The 15,178-nt window shown below is 48.1% G+C and overlaps 8 protein-coding genes across 8 annotated transcripts; 4 read left to right on the forward strand and 4 right to left on the reverse strand.

Moving 5' to 3' along the window:
- Window positions 1-234: 234 nt before the first annotated feature.
- HD556DRAFT_1314332 (uncharacterized protein) lies at window positions 235-1,607 on the reverse strand (the record flags this gene model as incomplete). The annotated part of the gene is made up of 6 exons (XM_041300914.1): window positions 235-500; window positions 718-793; window positions 860-931; window positions 998-1,020; window positions 1,067-1,069; window positions 1,136-1,607. 6 exons carry the CDS (start codon window positions 1,605-1,607, stop codon window positions 235-237), a joined length of 912 nt encoding a protein of 303 aa, XP_041152781.1.
- A 289-nt stretch (window positions 1,608-1,896) lies between these two features.
- On the reverse strand, window positions 1,897-2,248 carry HD556DRAFT_1450807 (uncharacterized protein; the record flags this gene model as incomplete). Its single annotated transcript, XM_041307822.1, has 2 exons — window positions 1,897-2,059; window positions 2,112-2,248. 2 exons carry the CDS (start codon window positions 2,246-2,248, stop codon window positions 1,897-1,899), a joined length of 300 nt encoding a protein of 99 aa, XP_041152782.1.
- A 271-nt stretch (window positions 2,249-2,519) lies between these two features.
- Window positions 2,520-3,869, forward strand: HD556DRAFT_1450808 (uncharacterized protein; the record flags this gene model as incomplete). Its single annotated transcript, XM_041307823.1, has 2 exons — window positions 2,520-3,519; window positions 3,565-3,869. The coding sequence occupies 2 exons, from the start codon at window positions 2,520-2,522 to the stop codon at window positions 3,867-3,869; spliced, it is 1,305 nt and encodes a 434-aa protein (XP_041152783.1).
- Window positions 3,870-4,722: 853 nt separating this feature from the next.
- HD556DRAFT_1531647 (uncharacterized protein) lies at window positions 4,723-7,482 on the forward strand (the record flags this gene model as incomplete). The annotated part of the gene is made up of 11 exons (XM_041309503.1): window positions 4,723-4,970; window positions 5,011-5,097; window positions 5,184-5,364; window positions 5,423-5,608; window positions 5,665-5,718; window positions 5,785-5,857; window positions 5,920-5,987; window positions 6,906-6,953; window positions 7,006-7,051; window positions 7,095-7,355; window positions 7,418-7,482. The coding sequence occupies 11 exons, from the start codon at window positions 4,723-4,725 to the stop codon at window positions 7,480-7,482; spliced, it is 1,317 nt and encodes a 438-aa protein (XP_041152784.1).
- A 166-nt stretch (window positions 7,483-7,648) lies between these two features.
- Window positions 7,649-9,323, reverse strand: HD556DRAFT_1314335 (uncharacterized protein; the record flags this gene model as incomplete). Its single annotated transcript, XM_041300915.1, has 11 exons — window positions 7,649-7,674; window positions 7,797-7,827; window positions 7,962-8,144; window positions 8,176-8,266; window positions 8,316-8,447; window positions 8,477-8,538; window positions 8,806-8,822; window positions 8,843-9,007; window positions 9,071-9,087; window positions 9,122-9,255; window positions 9,312-9,323. 11 exons carry the CDS (start codon window positions 9,321-9,323, stop codon window positions 7,649-7,651), a joined length of 870 nt encoding a protein of 289 aa, XP_041152785.1.
- A 380-nt stretch (window positions 9,324-9,703) lies between these two features.
- Window positions 9,704-12,074, forward strand: HD556DRAFT_1459089 (uncharacterized protein; the record flags this gene model as incomplete). Its single annotated transcript, XM_041308201.1, has 9 exons — window positions 9,704-9,993; window positions 10,044-10,150; window positions 10,202-10,251; window positions 10,301-10,393; window positions 10,452-10,721; window positions 10,775-10,918; window positions 10,969-11,127; window positions 11,180-11,359; window positions 11,474-12,074. 9 exons carry the CDS (start codon window positions 9,704-9,706, stop codon window positions 11,579-11,581), a joined length of 1,401 nt encoding a protein of 466 aa, XP_041152786.1. The 3' UTR covers window positions 11,582-12,074.
- Window positions 11,881-13,421, reverse strand: HD556DRAFT_139371 (putative 1,4 benzoquinone reductase). The gene is made up of 4 exons (XM_041303616.1): window positions 13,128-13,421; window positions 13,018-13,075; window positions 12,545-12,966; window positions 11,881-12,479 (listed from the first exon to the last, which is right to left on the reverse strand). Exons 1-4 carry the CDS (start codon window positions 13,327-13,329, stop codon window positions 12,337-12,339), a joined length of 825 nt encoding a protein of 274 aa, XP_041152787.1. The 5' UTR covers window positions 13,330-13,421; the 3' UTR covers window positions 11,881-12,336.
- A 900-nt stretch (window positions 13,422-14,321) lies between these two features.
- HD556DRAFT_1435180 (flavoprotein-like protein) lies at window positions 14,322-15,158 on the forward strand (the record flags this gene model as incomplete). Its single annotated transcript, XM_041305397.1, has 5 exons — window positions 14,322-14,379; window positions 14,437-14,494; window positions 14,544-14,697; window positions 14,760-14,973; window positions 15,031-15,158. The coding sequence occupies 5 exons, from the start codon at window positions 14,322-14,324 to the stop codon at window positions 15,156-15,158; spliced, it is 612 nt and encodes a 203-aa protein (XP_041152788.1).
- Between the last annotated feature and the right edge of the window lie 20 nt (window positions 15,159-15,178).

Genomic DNA, 15,178 nt, shown 5'->3' on the forward strand with positions numbered 1-15,178 from the left:
TGTCCGGAAGTTACTTGCACTTGTCCGGAAAGTCCTTCCGAACTTTCCCGCGCTTCGGACGTCCTTCGGACGTCCTTGGACTTTCTTCGGACATCATTCTGAAATTAAGGGCACATACTCGGGTAAGGGGCGCAGCGCACGAGCTGAAGCCAAGCCCCTCAGAATCAGTCCTACCCTTTGTGCACGGTCTTAACATACTCTGACAATACCTGTTAATGATGTACAAAAGAACTTCTACGCATTCTCAACTTCCCATGGTTCATCCGAGAACAAATCTACAGCTGGAATCTGTTCCCGAAATTCAGAAATTCTTTCTGCACTGATGCTATAGAATTGCATCAGCTCGATGATTTTATCCAATGTGTTGCGATCCGCGCGTTCAAGGAATGTCAATCCCTTATTATACTCTTGAATCTTGATGTGAACTTCTCCACTCACTGGTGAGGCAATGTAGGAAGCGACCACGAGCTTGATAGCCCTGCGAGATAGTTCATGGCTTCCTGACACGAGATAAAGTGTTTGCAACACTAGGGTTAAGTCGACCTGACCCGCACCCACACCCCGAGGTATACACGCACCCTTCGTGCGGGTGCAGGTTTTTGGGGGGTATGGCCAGCTCGTACCCTCACCCGCACCCGTGCAGGGTTTACCCATGGGTAGTACATATAAATATTAAGTTAGAACTATGAAAAAAAATGATTGTGAAAAAGAACTTACTGAGACATTGCGAACGGCAGGGAACGACTTGGATCAGCATGGCTCGAGCTTGAAGCGGGATTGACACACTGACAACCTGCAAATGGTGGGAAACGACTTGGATCAGCATGGCTCGAGCTCGGCGCGGGACCAACACACTCACAAGCTGCGAACGGTGGGAAACGACTTGGATCAGCTTGGCTCGAGCTCGATGCGGGACCAACACACTCACATCCTGCGAACAACGGGAAACAACTTGTATCAGCATGGCTCTTGCTCGAATGAGGATCGGCACACTCACATACTGCGAACGTTGGGCGACAACTTCAATCAGCATGGCTCGAGCATGATGCGGGACCGACACACTCACATCCTGCGAACGATGGGAAATGACTTGTATCAGCATGGCTCTTGCTCAAACAAGGATCGGCACACTCACGTTCTGCGAACGTTGGGCGCAGGCTCCATCCTGGTGTCTTCCGTGTGCATTCAAGCCACGCCAGCATTCGCTGGTGTGGTCTGAGCGTGTATGCTTGATGCTGGCGAGTCAGTGTGTCGCGTAGGTGTTGGCGTCGTAGATGGGATGGTGGTGTTGGTGTCGTGGATGGTGGTGTTGGTGTCATGGATGGTGGTGTTGGTGTTGAGGATGGTGGCATCGGCATCGTGGATGGTGGCATTGGTGTCGTGGATGGTGGCATTGGCGTGAAAGCTGGTGGTGGTACGAGTGCTGGGCGCACAAAGATAGGCGCTGGCGACGTGACATGTATGACGTCGTTGTTGTTGCTGGGGGTAGAGTCTTCAATGTGAGTACTCACTTTCAGCGTGCCCAAAGTCTCGTCTCCTCGAGTTCCTCTTTTCTCCTTCATATCTATACCATCCCTTCTCCCTTCCTCGATTCTCTTGTCCTTCATCAGGAAAAACGGGAACTCCAATATAGCGCTACGGAGACTATGTAGCACTTATAGCCTGGTTGCATCTCCCCCCCCAATATTGTACCATGTAGCCTAGACTATATTTTTAGTTGCACAATATAGTGTCTGGTATCTCGTACCTTAGCAATGTAGCACGGCTATGTAGTGATCTATAGTAAATCATTGTGGTAAGTACATCTCATGGTACATCATACTACGAGCACTTGTGCACTTGCAAATAGCAGGGAGATCAATGGCATGCATTCACAGTTTAATACAGTGGTCAATTCTACTCGACCTCGTCAACACCCTCGGACTCCAAGTCAGACTCCACCTCGTCACTGGCATCTGCACTGCCAACCTGTTGATATTCACAAACCGCATTGTAGATCTCATCGTCGGACAAACAGTCTTCGTCTCCAACATTGATCGGATCCACCTTCGCATGCAATCTGTTCATATGATTGTCAAACTTCCAAGTTCAAATCCTTGAGATGTACTTACCTGCCATTGTTGTTGAGTTCTGTCAGGATACTATTCAGTATCCCATGATCCTTCATTCGAGCGTGAAATTTTTTGAGGTTCGCGAGATGCCGATCATAAGCTTCCCTGTATAGGGGCCGAGAGGAGTGAGGGGACATGAAGAAATCGCCAATGCGAGATCAAGACTCCACGGTCAAAAATCTGCGCTTGCACTGTGATGGTGAAATAGGAAAAGATCAGTTTGAAGGAGAGCTGGGACTACGAGCGATCTACTCACCATTCTGGGCGACGCTCCCTCACAACGACATCTTCTCATGCATCACCCCCGACATTCTACATCAGCTGCACAAAGGAGTTTTTAAGGATCACATTGTTAGCTGGTGCGCCGATATCATAGGCGAGGAAGAACTTGACGCACGGTTCAAGGAGATGACGTCGTATTCAGGACTCCGACACTTCAAAAAAGGCATATCCAAGCGCAAACAATGGACAGGGGCAGATTATCGCGAGTTGCAGCGTGTCTTTCTCGGTGTGATTGCTGGCGCAGTTGACAACAAAGTTCTGATGGCAGTGCGTGGTGTCTTAGATTTCATTTACTATGTGCAGTATCACACACACACGGATGACACACTTGCCCATATGCACGCTGCCCTCACCTCATTACATGCCAGTAAGCACATTTTCGTCGACCTCGGGGTACGTGAACACTTCAATATTCCGAAGATTCACTCGATGATCCATTACATCGATGCCATTCGCTTTCTCGGCACTGCAGACGGTTTCAACACTGAACTGCCTGAACGGCTGCATATTGATTTTGCCAAATGGGCTTACTGTGCATCGAATCGCCGCGACTACATCATGCAAATGACCACCTGGCTACAACGCCAAGAGTCCATCCACATTCAAGACGCCTACATTCGCTGGTGGGTATCCCATCACCCCATCAATCAAGAGTGGCAAGACTCGGATGCCAGTGACTCTGATTCAGATTCGGATGGCGCAGGACCTGGACTATTTGAGAACCGCATTGACTTACCCTCTCAGGTCCAACGGTTCACAATGGTGACGGGTTCCCATGGCTACTTCGTCCCTAGGACATGTCCGTTTCCGAATTCGACAATCCAGCGCTTACTTACCGACCACAATGCATCCCTTTTCATTCCAGCTCTTGAAGAATTCCTTCAGATACATGTTCCAAGCTGGTCATGCCGAAAACTCACACCGCAAGATCAGGTGGATGTTTACAAGTACCTCAAGATTGTCTCTCCAGCACGACCCCATATCAACAACCAAAAGTGTTTGTTCAAAGTTCGTGCGTCGCCGGTGATTCCTGCGTCAGACATGAGGAGGCCGCCAGCACCTGCACACTTCGACAGTGTGTTGGTGATCGAAGATGGGAATGAGTACACCGGTGAAGGTATATCTAGTGAGCATTGTAAATTGGTTGTGGGCTCGTTCTGACCTACCTTAGGTCTGCGAGTGGGCGAAGTACGAGTCGTTTTCAAGCTTCCATCACGTCTCGGGAATTTTCCATGCCCGCTGGCTTATATTCACTGGTTTCGACCCCTTCAAACCTTTGATGAAAATTTGCACAGCTTCCGCCTCAGCAAGTCTTCATGTCAGCGTGGTCCTAACGCACTGGTGGTACCGGTCCATCAAGTTCTTTGCCCGTGCCATCTTATTCCTCGCATTGGTCGAGAGTCGGACGTGCGAGAAGACTTTTATCTCAACAGGTACATTGATCTGGAATTGTTTGACCACTTGTCTGTATCCTAGAAGCTATGATACCATTAATATTAACTATAGGATGCCATATTGACTATGAGTTGCTGGGAAGACCACATAGCTAATATTGGCATCATGGCGCGCTACAGTGAGGTATTTAGTGCAATGGATGGTCTATAGGTGCACTATGGTACTACCAAGGCTATGTAGTGATATATACTGTTGCAGCGTGCAACTCGCGTCCGACCTTTTTCCTGATGTTTCGTCTTCGCGTGTCGTCCGCGTGTGTTTGCATCGCGTCAACACTTGTTGACGTGTTTCGGGCGCACGCGCTGTGAATGTGGAGTTGGTGGACTTGGGAAGGCGCGTTAGGTGCTGGTGTTGGTGGTGGTGCCGGTTGTAGCGTGCACGCAGGAAGTATGGCGTCCGCTATTACTGATGCAGGAGGTGCTACCATTTATGGAAGTAGTGATGTGCACGGCCCGGCTTCAGGCCGTGGGCCAGGCCAAGCCGGGCCTGAATAGGCCAAGCCAAGCCGGGCCAAACTCACGGCCTGGTGACGGCTTTGGCCTGGCTTGACATTATGAAAAGCCGAAGCCGCCGGCTCGGGCCGCGGCTTTTGAAACTGTGCCTGAGCCTTGCGGCGCCCAAGCTCAACTAAGAATCTGGTTTCTATCTCGTCTTGTTTTAGCTTTTTAATCACTTCCATCGTGCTTCACGTCTCTTAACTATACCAACTATCGACATCAAGCTGTAGAAACCAGCCAAGATCACTCCCTCTTTGCAATACCCTTCTGGCTTTCTGATTCAAGTGTCCGTCACGAGTGTGTGTATAGATCTAGTACGCTCATTCGTCCTTGTAACTAAAATCTGAACTTACTATCATATCTATTAAAGGCCCATCATGGCTCAATCAGGAAGACACTGGCACCCCAATCCACAACTCATGCAGCAACATTCTATGCCACAGGGTTGGCAAGGCACCTGGCCCCCACCAGCTGGTGTTGCTCTTCCTCCAAACTTTCCTGGTCCACCATCCATGCCGCCTGGCGCCAACACTCACCCACATTGGAAAGCTGGCTTTTGGCAGTATAAACCTACCTCCAACATGAATGGTGCAGGTCCCGGTGTTTACTGGGCAACCGGCATGAGGTGGGCTCGGAATGTCCCTGCTAACTTTAATCCTTACAAGCGCGTCCCCCGTCCTGCAAGCCCGAGCTACTGGAGGACACAGCTCTCCGAAAATGGTCTTGGTTTTGGAGAACATGGTCCCTGCAAGGTGTGTGCGTGATTTGGCCTCCAAACTACGTTCGCAAGATGGAAGGCGTATCAAATCTAACATACGCATGTCTGAACTCGGTACAGTAGCGCTCCTCCTTTAGAGTCAAAATTCACCACCGCAACCCTCACCCGTGCACTTGGATCCAGTGTTCCCTTTCTACTCATGCATCTCCCTCCACCTCCGTCAATCTCTTCGGGTAACGCATGTCACGAAGAAACCGCCGAAATTCCACCGCCGCTCTCGACTGCCACGATTTATCTGCAGGTGAGTCATGTGGTTGAATCCTGGTTTCACAACGACCTGCTCATGCTCACTTTGTCAGAATCGCAAATTCCCTACTCGAGCCGCAGCTCAGGCCAGAGCCGGGCCAAAGCCAGCCGTCATTTGCGGCTTTGGCCCGGCTTGGATTTTTTGCAGGCCAGAGCCGTCTGAAGCCAGGCCAAAGCCGCGGCTTTTGGGCCAAGCCGGGCCGGAACATCACTATATGGAAGGCACGGGTATAGCTGGGGTACGGGTAAGAGCGCAGGTCTTAGAATCCCGACCCGTACCCGTGCAGATCCCTAGTTGAACCTCTCTCAAGCTCAAGTCATTGATGGAAATCACTCACGGTTTCAGGGGGTAAGCGTGTTGATTCTCCTTTGATGTTGACCCATGCTGATCAAGGTCATTGCCCGCTGGCCATAGGATGTGAGTGTGTTGATCGTCATCCGAGCTCGAGCCGCGCTGATCAAAGTCATTGCTGATCTGTTGTCAGGATGTGAGTTTTCCTGTCAATGTCGAATCTTCGACTCATTGATGAGAATGTCGATTTGTTGACAGGCCGTAAGTGTGTTGATCGTATGCTGAGCTCAGACCTTGCTGACCGAATAATTTGTCGCTCTCAGATTGTAAGTGCATTCATTATCCACGAATCTTGTACCTTGCTCCTAAACAATGTTATCGCCGTTCTGTTGTCAGCGAGTGCGTTGATCCTTCGTGGAGCCCGCGCACCACTAACTACTGTCGTTGACAGAGAGTGAGTACATCATTCTTTCCTCAAGTTCGAGTCTTCCTCACCAAATGTAATTGCGATATGTTGGCAGAACGTGAGTGCATTTATCCTCCGCCGTCCCCGAGCCATGCTAACCAAAGAAATTGCTGATCCTCGACAGCTTGTAAGTCTATTTGTCCTCCGCTGACCTCTTAGTACTATGCTAACTGAAGCAATTACTATTACGTTGTTAGGGGGTGAGTGTGTTCATTCTCTGTCGATGCTCACGGAAGACACTGCTGATCCGTTTACATGACAGATTGTGAGTAGGTTAATTCGTCGAGCTCAACTCATACTGATCGAAGGCACCACTATCTATTCACAGGAGGTGAGAGTATTCATTCTCTGTTGAGCTCGAGCATTTTTGACGGAGGATATTTCCAATTCTCATTCACAGTCTGTGAGTGTTTTCATCTGCCACCGGACTCGAACCTCGCTGACCAGCGTCATCACTCATCCATTGACAGATGGTGAGTATCTTCATCCTCATTCGAGCCCCGAGCCTTGCTCACTAACAACAGGAAGTCAGTGTGTTAATCATCTGTCAAATTCGAGCTGTGCTCATAACTCACATTATGCATCCGTTAACAGACTGTGAGTGTTCTGATCCTGGAGCCTTGCTCATCAATGACATCGTCGATATGTTGGTAGAATGTGAGTTTGTTCATACCCAGCCAATCTGAACCCATGCTGACTGAAGGTGTTGTTGCTTATTGACAGAATGTGAGTGTATCGATCCTAAGCACAGGTGGACTGATTTCAACGATTTCACCAGCTTTACGGTTATCATTGTGCAGAGATACGGTCTCAGATACTCTCTGTAGTATGTTCAGACGGTCAGACTGCATACAATTCTCGTGTTGAATGTGCGCCAGGCCTCCAGCTTATCGCCGCTAGAGAATATTGTGCAATTCAGTTCTGGTGAATTTTCGGGGCAATGTTTTACTCATCGTCAATCACTTAGCTGCTGTCATTATTTTCGAGCACTCTTTCTATATTTTCTACAAGAGACGCTATTTTCGGTCCACTCATCCTGTCCGTGTCACTCTCCAGCGATACATGACGTCTCCGCATTCGGCTGCTGTCAGGGAAGCTGTGAGCACTGCCATCCGCGCATATGAAGGAAATCCCTCTATTTGGAAGGCTTTGCTACCTTTCGAACGCTCTCAGAGGAAGGCGGGATTAATCAAAACAATTCTGGAGGTCATTTTGCAACATCGCCTGCGTATGTTTCAACTCTCCAAACTGTAGCGCTCCTGATTTGTTTATTTATTCGTCCTCAGCAAGACCTTAATCCCAATGAAGATCGACTCAAAAGAGGCAGATACGGGGCAACAGAGGTCGAAGCTTAAGCTCAAAACGAGGTAGATTAATGACTAAATGATTCGAGACAACACATTTGTATTTTCATGCAACGTGCAAAATATTGTCACAAACTGATTGAGCTTTGTAAATTGCAGTGAATCGTTGACGAGATTTGCATATTGCGCTATCTGTATGAGTTGTTACACCTATCAACTATACCTTCATGCGGATGCTCACATCTGCGCACATTATCACAATTCTACTGGACATAAGATAATAATATGCGTAAGACGTAGTAGCGTAGGGACATGAAATATGAAGGAAGGAAGGAGAGTCACAGGTGCCTCAAGGTCTCTCTTACGATGGAGGTCCTCCCAGATTGCGGGGCGTTCCTGCGTCACATACAATGCATAAAGAAGTCTTCAAATTTTGGGTTCACCAACACATTCTAAACAAACATCATATTATTCTACTGCCTGACGAGACGGTACATGACAGACTACAGACCGGTAAACTAATCATTTACATTCTTGATCTGCCTACGGAGTTTTTGCATTAGTGTGATGCGCTCTGTGATCAAACACATATAATCCTCCAGGATGTGACATTCGTTTTGAATAGCCTCGTTTGTAACTGGCTCGTATTCCTTATCAGATAGCCAGCTTCGGAAAAGAATGGCAGGGTCTGGCTGAGGTCCATTGATGTTGTCCTAAGGGTCAATGCTCTCGAGGTCAGTTTACATGATAAAACCGGAACGTTCTAACTTCTTCGTCATCAAGGTGATGCTTGATTCGGTTGATGTAAAACAATGCTAGTTTGATGGTATCGTCCCTAAGGCGATGTTGGCAACTTGATCCAAGTCATGTAAAATCTTACTCACATACGCCGTCCCTTTTTTCTCTGTGCGTCTTTCATAATCTCGATGGTCACCTTCAAGCCGGCGATGCGCTCAGCGTCCAGAGCGGCCTGAACTTGTAGGTCTTGTATCGTCTTCATTGCCTTATATTTTATCCTATCAGCATGAGCCAGGAAGGGATGGACCGACTCAAGACATAGTTGTCTAGTACCTCGTGCAGCTTGGCTTCATCCATATCTTCATGAACCTTTGCATAGAAAATCAGTATGAACTGTATATGGAAGAGAATTTGGTGGACCCCCGAACATTGAAATCAGCCATCCTGATGAGACCTGAGGTCGAACCCGAGGTGGTGAAGGCTTTGTAGGAATGCCGTACTCAGTTCTGACGAGGAGGAGAACCAAACTTGAAGGTTGTGGAAGTAAAGAGTTGTGAGTGAGATGTGTTTCAAGTTTGCGAAGCGTCGAGTGCCGAAGGTGACGGTACGAGACGAAAAAGATTCAAAGAGACTTACGAAGAAGAATGCGCTATCTGTATGTCAGCGCACAGACCTGGCACTTTGGAAGTGCGGGAAATGTCAGAACCGCGTGTGGCTTGCAAACTTTGCCCCTGATCAATGTTTGGAAATTTGGTCGACTGTTTTACCCAAGAAGGTACCCGCTCGGGAAAATGTACATGAGGCCACCTTACACCGTTAACGTTCAGACCCTCCCTCCCTATAGGTATGAGTTGTTACACCGATCAACTATACCTTTGCATGCGGATGTGAGCATCCGCACACATTATCACAATTCTACTGGACATAAGATGATAATATGCGTAAGACGTACTGGCATTCCACAAATATGTGAAGGTGTCCATCATCCGGTCTAACGGTAAACACTTTGGAGAGTCGAGTAAGCGGGTCAACGAGCTCCTCGACGTCAGGCGGGAGATCTAACTTCTTCTTCGGATTGATATCAACCTTTAGGCTTTAAGTATCATCATTACGCACCAGTAATTTTCCAGTCCATCACTCACTTTCCATAGCATGAGGATCGAATTCATGCTTATTCTTTTCCTCGATTTTTACCAACAGCCTTCGTCGATACAATCTCGACAGGCCTGGGGTGGTCGCCTAATTAAGACTAAGCAGTTGAGGTTGAATTTGATTCCATTGGGACAAAGTAAACGCACCCGGCTACAATGCCGCTGTCGATTAGGTAAGCATTCAGACGATCAGGAGCTGCAATTGAATCATTCTCTCAACCACTGAGTTAAGTGACAGGAGTGTAACATCCTTCGACCAAAAAACCACCATCCAATTCTGATTTGTTTCGCACCAAGGATAATTCTCGGTATCTAAACATTTACCTCTTGGACAATATCTATATCGTTGACTATATTGATGCAGTTGGTGTTAAAGTTGTGTCATGAATCAATCAGGTCTTCCTACTCCACCACCTACATCCGCCACGTCAACCACCAGCCCTGCACAGTCATCATCGAACGCAGCTGGTCAATCTGCAAGTGATGTATCGTTAGCCTCTATTGTCGCGACCATAACTTCGACGTCAAGTCCTTCCCAATTAAACCAATATCTGAGGAGTTGCGCATCCAAAGATGTTAGAGAAGTCCTGCTGGCCAGCATTTTGCCAGGTAGCCAAGATCCATTGACTCTGCTAAACACGCGAGATCACACGCTTGGCATGCTTTACATTTTGTGAGTGAGTCTTATTGGAAAGTTTCATTACGCACACCGATCTCCTGAAGGTCTGCGCGACTGCATACTGTTGCGTCTGATAAACCTTTGTGGCACCATATCGAGAGTTTTTGCCGCGATTTTATCCCCGAACATGCTCGTGTTGCTCCGGATCGAGGTTAGCCCATCCTCACTTATGTGGTGGTACAATGAGGTCATATACGTCCAGTGACACTTCTTGCAACTGGAATACGACAATTAGCTGAAGTTGAAGGAAATGTAAGATACATTATTGACTCAGCTCTCCATTTGATCTCAAGTTTCTTAGCCCAAACTTGCAATCGCGCCATTATCTGATTTGCTCGCAAAATATCCTCCAACCCTTTCGCATCTCACCACCATCCACCCTATTTTCCTGACGGTAAGGTTGCCAGCTGCGTTACCTCTCCAGTTTCCTGAATCGCCAGCAATTGTTACAGATTTGCGTCGCCACTCGCCACTTCTCAGCCGCGATCCCCGTCCTGGCTCATTCGATCACTACAATTGATCTCTCACTTTCCGACTTGACCTACCACGATAATTTAGTATACCACTACGCCGGCGGTATCGCACTTGCTGCGCTAAAGAACTGGTCAGCTGCAGAAGAACTCTTTGAGATCTGCGCATCAAGTCCAGGCACAGCGGCTTCGGCTATTCAAATGGAAGCATTGAAGAAGTTGGTCCTCGTGCAGTTGATATACCGCGGAAAGGTACGAGTATCCTCCATGGGTGAACGGCTCGCTCACGCACTCTGATTGGTCAGACATCACCTCCTTCCAAATACATGCACCCGATTCTTATGCGATTGTTCAAGGCGACACCTTATGCAAGTTTTACGAATGCATATCCTCTGCAACGCGACTACCTTCGCACGATAGTTGAAAACGAGCAGCAGCTATTCACCAATGTACGATGTTGAAACCGCATGAATCTGTGTATCGTTAACCACGCGTATAGGAAAGAACTCTTGGTCTCATAACTCAAGCACTCGACCGTGCGCCCCGCTGGGCCATAAAGAAACTCACAACCACTTATTTGACGTTACATTTATCCGATATCGGACGAGAAGTGGGAATTTCGGACGAGAATAAAGTGAAATCTCTGATTTTGAGCATGGTGGATTCTTTTCTCTTGGCGAATCGTACGAATAACTGATGCTTTGTGCTAGATTGAGTGTTCAGAAATCTCCGCGGAGCTGTCTGCAGATGGGACTGTGTCATTCTCGGACCCACCAGTGAAATTCGAGAAGACTGACGTCGACCGAGTGTTGTCACAGGCACAGCAGCAGGACGCCCTTCTTGTGAGGCTTGAAAAAGAAATGGAAAGGAACAAAGAATATCTGACAAAGGTGTGTCCTCGACGTGCGAACCCTGTCGGCTCCGACGCTATTTTCTGCTCGACCATGTTGCTTTGACGTCTTGGGATCGAACTGGTTAGTGGACGGATGCTAATAGATATTCAGGCCGTCAAGAGTAAGGACGACGCAGCTTGGGGACCAGCAATGGATGAAGATGGTGCATTTGGAGACCGTCCATCAGGCAACTGGGCTGAAGATATGAGTTTTGCTTGATCCAAAGACCCTATGCAAAAAGAAGTAAACCGCTTTGCACTGATTAGTAATTTCTTCATTCTCTATCATATTCCGTACGATTTGCCATCAGTTTCATCTTCCATTCTCCGCAACCAGCGCGCCCATGAGTTTATTTAAACACAAATAGATCAGGCTGGCGTTTATCGTTGCACTATTACAATTTGGGACACGGAGGCCGTGTGCCACAGGGTTGACTCTAAATGAGGGTGCCTGCAATCTTCAGGAGCTTCCTGTACTGGGCATTGGGAGCCCGTGACGGCTTTCCTGACGATACGATCATAACGGGATAATGCGTGCTGCTTGGCGCCTTCAAGATATGCTATCCGGTAGCGCAGTTCGCTAGGATCTTACTAGGGAGCTGCATGAGACTCGTACGACCTCCCGGGCTGTGATTCAAAGCATGTACACAAGTGGTTACAGTCGGCCCAGCTTTTCACACAAGTACGATCTTCGCGCATGCACGCTGTGTGAGTTCAAGTATTTCAGTCCGGGAAGTTGCTAGTGATTAATTTTAGGCCGCCGTCACATGTGTGCATGCTAATCGGGTAACGGCGCACCAAACCCATGGGAACAAACCCACAGACTCGATGGATGGCGTATTGATGCGAACACGTATGATCAGAAAATATCCATCCATGTAATGGGACTTTGCACGAGCGCGAGATTTAATTCATATTATGCGTGCGCAATATATATACAATCCAAGCCGAATCCATACATATCAATATCTAGATTCACGAGGACTTGGTGTGGCCGTGGTATTGTGCCACGGTATCCCAGAAGGTCTTGCCTTGGATAGCAGCAATCTCCATTTCGAGAGGTGAAGGCTGGCGGGAACCGTCTGTGCCTGCAAAGGTTCCTGCACCCCAAGAAGAACCTGTTCGGAAATAGAACGTTGATAATTAATGCTTGTGTAGCCATTCATCTGAGAGAAGGGCTTACCACCGTGGATCTCGGTCAGGTTAGACAACTGAGGGAAGGAGTGCTTGTAGCCGAGGGGAACATAGATGAGACCATGGTGCACGAAAGTGGACAACGTGTTGGAAATGGTGATCTCCTGTCCACCACCTTGGGTACCAGTGGAGACAAACACACCGCACATCTTGCCCTGAAGAGCGCCCTTGCTCCAGAGAGGGCCAGTGGCGTCCCAGAATGCCTGTGTGAGTACGTCAAGGAACGTGTTCAACCTTGCAGATGTAAGATAACGTACCTTCCACTGAACGGGGAAGTTGCCGTAACGAGTGGGGATACCAAAGAGGAACGCGTCAAAGTTGACAAGGTCATCAGGGAGGAGGACAGGGTAATCGGGTCTAGGAGGCGCCTTGACGAGCTTCAAGATATCGTCGGAGAGGGTCTCCTGGATCCTGGAGTGAAGTTAGTGCACGCTCATAGTTGATAGGTGGATATGGACGGACTGATAGATAGAGGCATTACCACCAGCATTGCTGATACCACTCTTGACGGCCTCAGCCACTGTGAATAATGTATTAAGCAAGGAAGTGGATGTGTGGCGAGGAAGACGCACTCTTTGTGATGTGCCCGTAAAGGGAGTAAGTGACGATAGCGATCCTAGGGGCAGGCATATCGGGTTGAGAAATAGATGAAAGTGGGGGGAGAACGGGGGGAGAGACTGAGTGCTCTGGTTGATTCGCTCGGGCTTTTGTATCTAGAGGTGTGGGTTTTGGCTCGGTGAAGTTGTCTTTTTGTCGTTTTCCAGGGAAACACATTCCGATGTATTAGTAAAAAAGGCACTAGCTTCTCAGTTGCGAGGATATAACGGGTTTTGAGGTCAGCCTTTAAAATGAAACATTCGCGTCTAGCGTGAGATGGGGAAAATGGCCTGCGAAGCAAATTTGTAGATCAAGGTTTATCTGGCACCACAGGATTTAAGAATAAAAGGGAGGCAGTAATAGATGGCTTGGATGGAGGCCGTACCGTTGCATAATCCATTCGATGACGTCTCCTGTGCGATACGATGGTCTACCTCGCCTTCAGAAAAACAACTGGTTCATCGAAAAACATCATGTACATGCGTGTCCAAACTGTTGCTATATCAGGATGAAGTTACCCTGGATACAGCAAGCTGCATACCGAATGTGTTTGATGCCATCTCGGATTCGGTTGCCTTCTCTGCTGCTGGTAGAATACTATGTGCGAGGTGTGGGAGGCCGGTCAGTCATGATTTGTCGATCTTGCCGGAGTACTAAATCCAGGCTGGTTTCGCTAGGCTTGTTGACGGCCACCCACGTTATGTTGGTGAGAAAATTGGATTGAAAGCTTCAGCGTCTGGCAAACGCACAGATAATATTCGGCTGCGGGCGTTGTACTACAAGCTTGGCTGGAACGGGTGTGTGAGGAATCGTACATACGCGAAGAAGATGTTTAGCGATGAATCATCATTGTTCCAAAGAGAGACAAAAGTTCTCGGGATTTCTAAGAGACAGGCACAAGATGACGAGCTCGCGTTAACGCCCAGCTTGGTCAGTTTTACATAAAATGAGGACGATGGTGAGCTCGATCATCCTGGTTTGGTCTTTAGTGTGGGTCGAAAAATACTGCATTCGTGCTTTTTGCAATTACCATTATCGCGCTGAGTCAGTGACGTATGCGTTTCAAGGTACTGTCAAGCAAGGACAAAGTACTGAAATCTTTATACAAATACTGAGCTTGATCATCGATCGTTATCATTACTTTCAGTCATCCTTTCTTCCACTACAACATGTCGTCTCCTAAAGTCGCAATCATCATTTACTCCATGTACGGCCACATCGCCAAGTGTGAGTACAAGCCATCCAGCTGAGATTCCCCTACTTATCCTAATCCACCTTCATCAGTGGCCGAGGCTGTAAAGGCTGGTGTCGAGTCTGCCGGAGGATCCGTCACCATTTACCAGTATGTTATCAATCCTAGTCTCAGATCTCTCACTTATTGGATTGATCAGGATCGCTGAAACATTACCCGAAGAAGTTCTCGTAAAGATGCATGCTGCCCCAAAGCCGAATTATCCTATCCTCGCACCAAGCGAACTTGCTAGCTTTGACGCCTTTATCTTCGGTGTTCCTACCCGTTATGGCAACTTCCCCGCACAGTGGAAGGTATGTCTCTGATCCGTTCTAGTCTCTTTAAAAAATTCTAATTATATGCCTCATTCTCACAGGCTTTCTGGGACGCAACTGGTGGATTGTGGGTCAGCGGTGCTTTGGCCGGCAAATTCGCCAGTGTCTTCGTTTCTACCGGCACTCCAGGTGGAGGACAGGAAGCTACCATCATCAGCTCCCTCTCCACTCTCGCTCACCACGGGATTATCTATGTTCCCTTGGGTTACAAAAACACATTCGCACAACTCTCTAACATGAGCGAAGTTCGTGGTGGTATGTTTATTCCCTCCCGTCTGTGATCGACCGTTGCTAATTTTTACTTCTACTCAGGTTCCCCTTGGGGTGCAGGCACCTACGCTGGGGCTGATGGCTCACGCCAGCCTTCAGCTCTTGAACTAGAACTCGGTACCCTCCAAGGCAAGGGCTTCTGGGAAATCGTTTCGAAGTACAAATTCTAGGTCATTCATAAACACACATA

Source organism: Suillus plorans, assembly GCF_016647745.1.
Source record: "Suillus plorans strain S12 chromosome Unknown HD556scaffold_113, whole genome shotgun sequence".
Taxonomy (NCBI): Eukaryota; Fungi; Basidiomycota; class Agaricomycetes; order Boletales; family Suillaceae; genus Suillus; species Suillus plorans.